This window comes from Oncorhynchus gorbuscha, linkage group LG02 (genome assembly GCF_021184085.1).
Source record: "Oncorhynchus gorbuscha isolate QuinsamMale2020 ecotype Even-year linkage group LG02, OgorEven_v1.0, whole genome shotgun sequence".
Taxonomy (NCBI): Eukaryota; Metazoa; Chordata; class Actinopteri; order Salmoniformes; family Salmonidae; genus Oncorhynchus; species Oncorhynchus gorbuscha.
Window position 1 is genome coordinate 22,811,436 of NC_060174.1, and position 8,897 is coordinate 22,820,332.

The 8,897-nt window shown below is 40.2% G+C and overlaps 1 protein-coding gene across 2 annotated transcripts; it reads left to right on the forward strand.

The window, feature by feature from the left end:
- The first annotated feature begins 213 nt into the window (after nt 1–213).
- LOC123999346 (E3 ubiquitin-protein ligase RNF126-like) lies at nt 214–6,993 on the forward strand. 2 transcript variants are annotated; one of them, XM_046305013.1, is made up of 9 exons: nt 214–536; nt 3,799–3,857; nt 4,067–4,127; nt 4,394–4,614; nt 4,791–4,859; nt 4,968–5,037; nt 5,205–5,298; nt 5,478–5,593; nt 5,816–6,993. In XM_046305013.1, exons 1-9 carry the CDS (start codon nt 462–464, stop codon nt 5,963–5,965), a joined length of 915 nt encoding a protein of 304 aa, XP_046160969.1. In that variant the 5' UTR covers nt 214–461; the 3' UTR covers nt 5,966–6,993. The 2 variants fall into 2 exon arrangements, with proteins under 2 accessions (XP_046160969.1, XP_046160959.1); XM_046305003.1 differs by having other exon boundaries at nt 216–536; nt 4,346–4,614.
- Nucleotides 6,994–8,897: the final 1,904 nt, after the last annotated feature.

Below are 8,897 nucleotides of genomic sequence, written 5' to 3' on the forward strand. Positions count from 1 at the left end.
TGTCTTAAGTAGTTGATCTTATTTTTACTCCAAGCTTGTGAAAGTGATAAACTGACACGTTTTCATTTTTGTCAAAAATAACGTTATATCGAAGGAGTGCCTTTGATTTGACGACTGCACATGCGCAGTTTGTGGTGAGGCGACCGTTAAACGCGATTAAGTGTTTCTACGCATGAGTTTAGCCAACGTCTACCAGTGGGATTTGGGATTTCTATTGGATAATCATACTGTACTAACTTTGGCTATATCGTAAACATTTATGAAAAACACATTTGCTTTTTGGTCTTAATTTAAGATGAGTCTTGGAAATACGTTTAGCAGTGTGGTTAATGTTAGGTTTAAAATCAGATTTTAAGAAGATACTTGTAGAAATAGTCTGGGTTTATTCATAATTATGACTTTGTGGCTGTGGTAACTAGTGACGACCCTCCAACTGAATCCTTCAACAGAGAACCAAAAAAATGGCAGAAGCACCTCCATGGCCCAGCCGGTTTTTCTGTCACAGATGTTCGGAAGAGATCAGCCCTCGTCTCCCCGTAAGTAACGTTGACAAGAAGCGAAAGACAATTAGTCGAGGAGAGTACCTAAATTATTGTCGGTCTTGTACGTTTGAACGAGTCCATAACAATTCTAGCTAGCTGGCTAGCTAAACCCCATCATACAGTCATTGAGCTAAGCTAACCATATTTTCAACTTCTTGCATCTGACTGTTAGCCAGCTAACGAGAACTAGTCTAGTTCGCTCATATTTTAAAATAGAAAGCTTGTAAAATCAGAGACTGATTAGCTCGCTAGCTAACTAACCGCATCTGATGTGCTTATCAGCCAAGCTAGCTATCCTGTATTGTGTCGTTTGTAGTTAACGTTAGCTAGCTAGTTATTCTGGTTGTGTGCGCGTGCTAACGTTAACCAGCTTGATTTATTACTAGGGCATGAAGTTATCTTGACAGCAATTATTGTATACTCACGGCTCATTATTAATCTGTGCAAGATATAAATGGGAACAACATAGCTAGCTGCCTAGAAATCTTGACAACAAACAGTCTTAGCCAAGGAATGCATCTGAACTGCCTGTGATATCAGCAATGCTTGGCAATGGCACGTGCATCCAGATTAGTCATAAATTATGTATAAAGGACTCCATTCAGTAACCAAACATCCTGTAGGCTTCAGATCAGCTAAAGCAGCGGGAGATTTGTAGTTTGCTAACGTTAGTCATATGATATGTTTATTTTTCTGCATCTTCAAGAAACAATTTATTGTAATATTTCCATGATGATGGCATTTATGTTTTCTGTAGAAAGCATAGACATGTAGAGGAGAGAGGTTGTTGGCAGATTCCAATGCTAAACCTAAAATATTGTGTCTAGTGTTATATTTTAGTCACAGTGACAATGGCACAGTGCATTCTTTCTCTCTCTCTCTGTGTGTGTGTGTGTGTGTGTGTGTGTGTGTGTGTGTGTGTGTGTGTGTGTGTGTGTGTGTGTGTGTGTGTGTGTGTGTGTGTGTGTGTGTGTGTTTTCACCATTCAGTAAGTCACACCAGCATAGCAGTCAGGTGCTGGAATTATCTGTCACAGAATACTAAAGGTGTCTCTCACAATGAAACATGTTAATCAGTAGGCTTTCCACAGTTTGCTGGCAATGAACACTGAATTAAAACCTGAACACAATTCAACTCCTTCCTTCTTGACTGTTCTTAACAGTGTAGTTCAATTGGGTTATCTCCTTTTTGTCAAATTTTTCTCTCGTGTTGGCCACACATATAGTGCCAGTCAAAAGGTTGGACACCTACTCATTCAAGGGTTTTTCTTTATTTTTTATATTTTCTACATTGTAGAATAATAGTGAGGACATCAAAACTATAAAATAACACATAGAATCATGTAGTAACCAAAGAAGTGTTAAACAAATCAAAATATATTTGAGATTCTTCAAACGAGCCACCCTTTACCTTGATGACAGCTTTGAACACTCTTGGAATTCTGTCAACCAGCTTCAAGAGTTTGTCACCTAGAATACATTTAAATTCCAAATCAAATTTTATTTGTCACATGCGCCGAATACAACAAGTGTAGACTTTACCGTTAAATGCTTACTTACATGCCCTTAACCAACAGTGCAGTTCAAGAAGAGTTATTGAATGTGCGGGGGTACCGGTGTCAATGTAATTGAGGTAATATGTACATGTAGGTAGAGTTATTAAAGTAAAGTACATGTAGGTAGAGTTATTATGCATAGATAATAACCGAGAGTAGCAGCAGCGTATAAGAGAGTGGGGGGGGGGGCAATTCAAATAGTCTGGGTAGCCATTTGATTAGCTGTTCAGGAGTCTTATGGCTTGGGTAAAAGCTGTTTAGAAGCCTCTTGGACCTAGACTTGGCGCTACAGTATTGCTTGCCGTGCGGTAGCAGAGATAACATATTTAATTAACAGGTGTGCCTTGTTAATTTGTGGAATTTCTTTCCTTAATGCGTTTGAGCCAATCAGTTGTGTTGGGACAAGGTAGGTATACAGAAGACGGCCCTATTTGGTAAAATACCAAGTCCATATTATGGCAAGAACAGCTCTAATAAGCAAAGAGAAACGACAGTGCATCATTACTTTAAGACATGAAGGTCAGTCAGTAAGGAACATTTCAAAAACTTTGAAAGTTCCTTTCAAGAACAGTTGCAAAATCCTTCAAGTGCTATGATGAAACTGGCTCCCGTGAGGACCGCCACAGGAAAGGAAGACCCAGAGTTACCTCTGCTGCAGAGGATAAGTTCATTAAAGTTAACTGCACCTCAGATTGCAGCCCAAATAAATGCTTCAGAGTTCAAGTAACAGATCCATCTCAACATCAACTGTTCAGAGGAGTCTGAGTGAATCACGCCTTCATAGTCAAATTGTTGCAAAGAAACCACTACTAAAGGACACGAATAAGAAGAGACTTGCTTGGGCCAAGAAACACAAGCAATGGACATTAGACCGGTGGAAATCTGTCCTTTTGTCTGATCAAATTTGCGATTTTTGGTCCAATCCGCAGTGTCAGTGTGACACACAGAGTAGGTGAACGGATGATCTCTGCATGTGTGGTTTTCACTGTGAAGCATGGAGGCAGAGGTGTGATGGTGTAGGGGTGCTTTGATGGTGTAGGGGTGCTTTGCTGGTGACACTATCAGTGATTTATTTAGAATTCAAGGCACACGTAACCAGCATGGCTACCACAGCATTCTGCAGCGATACGCCACCCCGTCTGGTTTGTGCTTAGTGGGACTATCATTTGTTTTTCAACAGGAAAATGACCTGACACACCTCCAGGCTGTGTAAGGGCTATTTGACAAAAAAGGAGAGTGATGGAGTGCTGCATCAGATGACCTGACCTCTACCCAATTGAGATGAGTTGGACTGAAGAGTAAAGGAAAGCAGCCAACAACTGCTCAGCATATGTGGGAACTCATTAAAGACTGTTGGAAAAGCATTCCAGGTGAAGTTGGTTGAGAGAATGCCAAGAATGTGCAAAGCTGTCAAGGCAAACGGTGGCTTCTTTGAGGAATCTAAAATATATTTTGATTTAACACTTTTGGTTACCACATGATTCCATGTGTTATTTCATAGTTTTGATTTCTTCACTATTATTCTACAATGTAGAAAATAGTCCAAATAAAGATGAACCCTTGAATGAGTAGGTGTCCAAACTTTTGACTGATACTACAGTTGAATGTAGTAGTAGTGATTCAATAGCTGATTGCTAGCCTGTTTTGTGGTAGAGTGAATGCGTAAATTACACTTAACGGCGTTATAATATTTGTTTGCAGGATTACACATGTCCTCGGTGTGAATCTGGCTTTATCGAGGAACTGCTGGAGGACAGACGGTTTGTTGAATGTGTGACATCAAAGCAAGCATTCTGTTGACATTCTGAATAAAAATGTCAGCAACCTTGTCACTAGATTTTGACACTTGGCATCACATAACTTTTTACCTATGATTATAGCTCTCTGGTCAAGAGGGTGTGCGCACACATTTAAATCAAATCCCTCTCCAAAAATGCTAACTGTTTTCTATGTTTCTCTTTCTGAACAGCAGTGAAAATGGGTCCACATCCACCATCTCCAGCGGTGACCAGAACCAACATCCATTTGAGGTTTCTCAGCTTATTTACTCTGCGTATTGAGAAACAAAGGCTTTACCATGATATTGTTATCTTAGAAAACAAACAAACACAACTTGTAAAATCGGACCTGGTTTTTGACGTAGGCCTAGTTGGAATTTCTGTTGACTATAAACATTGAATAGTATGTACAGAAAGAACTCCAAGTAATTTATGAATGCATCTGTTTGTGAAATGTCCATTTCTTGTAGAATGTGGACCCTTCAAATATATTTACGTTCCCCTCGGGTTACGGCCAGTTTGCTATGGGTGTCTTTGACGACTCCTTTGACTTCGGATCTGGGTTGGGAGGAGCAGGGCTAGGAGGAGCTGGATTGGGAACAGAGGACAACCGCGACGCAGAGAATCGGCGAGAACGGGAGATGGCATCACGGCAGCGATACGGCGCCAGGCAACCTCGCGGTCGCCATGGCGTCAGGAGGCAGGCAGGGAGACCGGAGGGAGTGCCCACTTTAGAGGGGTAAGTTCAATGTTCCGTGCTTTCTAAATGTTCCATGATTCACATAATGTTCCCAGTGATAGGCTTGTCTCTTTTCTTCGGAGCTTTGATAACATGTTCTATGTAGGCAATGATGCAAGTAGGTCTTATTTTTGGATGCATGCAGAGCATAACCAAAATGTTTTGTCCTCTTGTAGAATCATTCAGCAGCTAGTGAATGGAATAATCGCGCCTGCGGCAGTGCCAAATATTGGTGTGGGACCCTGGTGAGTTGAATTTAGTACATTCCAGTATTTTGGGACTAGTGAACTTTGTAGAAGTTTTCCAACTGACTCTTTTTATTACAGCTGACTTTTGTTTATCTTCATTTATAGGGGCGTGCTTCACTCAAACCCCATGGATTACGCCTGGGGTGCCAACGGACTAGATGCAATCATTACACAGGTACGTAATGACTGTTTACCACTCACCTTAAACATTTCTAAATTAACTGTCAAATTCAACAACAAAATACCTGCATTTGGATTGTGAAAACATTATTTGTTTGGTTAGCATGATCCACACAGTATGAAATATATATATAAAAACAAAAAAAATGGTGTGTCCCATAGTTATTAAATCAGTTTGAGAACACTGGCCCTCCACCAGCTGATGGGGACAAAATCATGAGCCTTCCCACAGTCCTAATCACACAGGAGCATGTAGGTAAGTGACCCTGAATATCAACACACAGCACAGTCAAGTGTATCACCTCAGGCCCTGTGCGCTGGACTTGTTGTGGTCTTGCTCATTTTCTATGGAAATCAGTAGGTCATAGGTTTTGGAGGTGTTTTTAAGCCTTTGTTGAACGCATTTCCATCTTGAATTTGTTTTTCTGTTTTAAGGTTCTGGTCTAGAATGTCCAGTGTGTAAAGAAGACTACAGTGCTGGAGAAAACGTTAGGCAACTTCCATGTAATCATTTGTTTCACAATGATTGCATAGTACCCTGGCTTGAACAGGTAAGACCTTTCCACTCATATGTACCTTTCTTTTAGTGCTATCATTGACAAAACCTAGATGACCTTTTCCTGAACCAAAGTTTCTCCTGTTTAAGTTAAGTTGTTAATTAAAACTGTGGGCTCTACTTACAATCTTGAGTTTTCCGGAAAATAAAATCTTCTTGAAGATTATTGATTATATATAATGATGTCTTCTGCATTTGTGCTCCTCTGTTTCCAAAGCACGACACATGTCCAGTGTGCAGGAAAAGCTTAAGTGGACTGAACACAGCCATGAATCCTCCAGGTCTATCAGGGATGAACTTTGCCTCTTCCTCTGCACCCCCGTCCTCCAGCTCAACCAGCAATGAGAACTCGGCCAACAACTCCTAAAAAACATTTCCTTTCCCACACAACCCAGTGAACTGCCCCTCCTCAGCCAGTTGGGTACCAGTCTCACCCTGTCAAGGGGAGCTGGAGCAACCACCCAGTCTCCTCCTCACCTGGATCACTGCCTCACACTGGACCGGAGCCAGCAGGAATCCAATTAAAGGAAAGTCAGTATGTTTCTGCCCCACCCGAGGCTCTCCTCAAGCCTTCAGGAATGTTGCTTCTTGCTGCGTGGAAGGATGGATTCGGCCCTAGCCTGGGGAAGATATGGAGGATAGAAACATTAGGAGGGTCACTCTCTGGATAACCTCAACATGCAACAGAACAAGCCAGTTAGTCCTGCATTCTGAGGGGGGACTGGGGTGAGAAGACCAGAAAGATCTCTCCCAAGTCAAGTTGTTTTTTAAAATATTTTTTTTGACATGTTTTATGAGCATTCATATTTGTACTGCTAAAGTTCTTAAATGAAAACTTTCAGGAGTAAAGGAGGCTGAGTATAGGATGTGTACTTGGTTTGGATTCTGCAGCTATTTTTTCCATGGATTGGAAACATCTATCAAATTTGAAGTGTTTTTCTCAAACAGAAAAGCGTTTACCCTTCATACAATGTATTTTTTCATTGAATGAACCAACCCCCAATAATTTTCTAATTGACTGAAGTTGTATGTGCACCATTGTTTTGCCCTTTGAATTAAGAAACAAACTACATTTGGCTATGTGTTTTTTGGAGAACTGACTTGGGTGCTGGATTAAGTCAAAGGTTACTACATTCCTCTTTGTAACGACAGAGGTAAAGATCCAGTAGTTAACCTGCTAGACAGATTCTAACAGCCTTTTCTCATTTAATCATACATAATCAGCACGTTTCAGTGAATTGTTTTTTAAAAATGTTTAATTATTTTTTTTATTCTAAGTGAATTGAATGTTTTTGTACAATTCACAGTAGACAAGTGAAATATATAGATTTGCAGATCATGTAAAACCCTGAACAAAACATGAACTGATGAGAAAATAAAGATCTTTAGGTGCTACCACTGTAATACAAAATGGCTGTTATGTGGTGGGCCGTAGCAAGCTATCTGGTTTAGTTTTTGAGATGATTGAGAGCTCTAAGGAGGCACTTCTGAACACATTTTTTTTAAATGCTGCCGAGTACTAAACTAATCCAGTCAACTTATGAACTATCACCTCCATTTTCTAGCTCACAAATGACATTCCTTTGCTGTGATTTATTTATTTGATTAATTGTCTGTCACTTGTCTCACATGATCTATTTAGCTCTCCTGTGTCCTACTCCCAGAGAAAATGAATAATAGAATACACAAGGTGCAATTTCAGAATGGTTGTGGGTATGCAGACCCACCAGCCACTGTCCCCTCATGAGTTCCATTTTTTTTGTGGCTCATGAAGTTGCCCATAGCCTGGCATAGCTTTCATTTCTGGACTGTAAAATTGTGCCCTCAATAGCACTTGATTGGTAGGTTATACTATATATACAGTGACTTGCGAAAGTATTCACTCCCTTGGCATTTTTCCTATTTTGTTTGCCTTACAACCTGGAATTAAAATGTATTTTGGGGGTTTTGTATCATTTGATTTACACAACATGCCTACCATTTTGAAGATGCAAAATATTTTTGGTGAAACAAACAAGAAATAATACCAAAAAAACGAACTTAAGGGTGCATCACTGGGATCTTTGCCCATTCTTCCAAGGCAAAACTGCTCCAGCTCCTTCAAGTTGGTTGGGTTCTGCTGGTGTACAGAGATCTTTAAGTCCTACAGATTTTCAATTGGATTGAGGTCTGGGATTTGACTAGGCCATTCCAAGACGTTTAAATGTTTCCCCTTAAACCACTCAAGTGTTGCTTTTTCCTCCCTGTATTTTGCTCCATCCATCATTCCTTCAATTCTGACCAGCTTCCCAGTCCTTGCCGATGGTGTTCTTGGGGTGATGGGAGGTGTTGGGTTTGCACCATACATAATGTTTTCTTGATGGCCAAAAAGCTCAATTTTAGTCTCATCTGACCAGAGTACCTTCTTCCATATGTTTGGGGAGTCTCCCACATGCCTTTTGGCAAACATTTATTTTTTTCTTATTTTCTGGCCACTCTTCCGTAAGCCCAACTCTAAGGAGTGTACGGCTTTAAGTAGTTCTATAGACAGATACTCTAATCTCCGCTTTGCAGCTCCTTCAGGGTTATCTTTGGTCTCTGTTGCCTCTCTGATTAATGCGCTCCTTGCCTGGTCTATGAGTTTTGGTGGGCGGCCCTCTCTTGGCAGGTTTGTTGTGGTGCCATATTCTTTCCATTTTTTTATATTTTTTATTAATAGATGTAATGGTGCTCCGTGGGAAGTGTCTGATATTATTTTATAACCCCACCCTGATCTGTACGTCTCCTTTGTTCCTGACCTGTTTGGAAAGCTCATTGGTCTTCATGATGCTGCTTGCTTAGTGGTGTTAAAGACTTTGGGGCCTTTTAGAACAGGTGTGTATATATACTGAGATCATACGACACTTAGATTGCACACAGGTGGACTTTATTTAACTAGCTATGTGACGTCTGAAGGTAATTGGTTGCACCAGATCTTATTTAGGGGCATCATAGCAAAGGCGGTGAATACACATGCACGCACCACTTTTCTGTTTTTTTTTTTTTTTTTACTTTCTTGAAACAAGTTATTTTTTTGTATTTCACTTCACCAATTTGGACTATTTTGTGCATGTCCGTTACATGAAATCCAAATAAAAATCTATTTAAATTACAGGTTGTAATGCAACAAAATAGAAAAATGCCAAGGGGGATGAATACTTTTGCAAGGCACTATACTGTTAGGAAAGGTTCTGTGATTTTTATTTTCAATTTTGTCATTTTAGTAGAGCGACTTGCTGTGATGAATGGATTTTTTTCTTTCTCCTGTACTGGTCCCCTGT

Excerpts from the sequence above, each read along its gene's own strand:
- LOC123999346 (XM_046305003.1), top strand. The coding sequence starts at position 462 with ATGGCAGAAGCACCTCCATGGCCCAGCCGGTTTTTCTGTCACAGATGT. Across the intron at positions 3,858-4,066 it reads GAACTGCTGGAGGACAGACG|CAGTGAAAATGGGTCCACAT; the intron begins GTTTGTTGAATG and ends CTTTCTGAACAG. Across the intron at positions 4,128-4,345 it reads AGAACCAACATCCATTTGAG|AATGTGGACCCTTCAAATAT; the intron begins GTTTCTCAGCTT and ends CATTTCTTGTAG.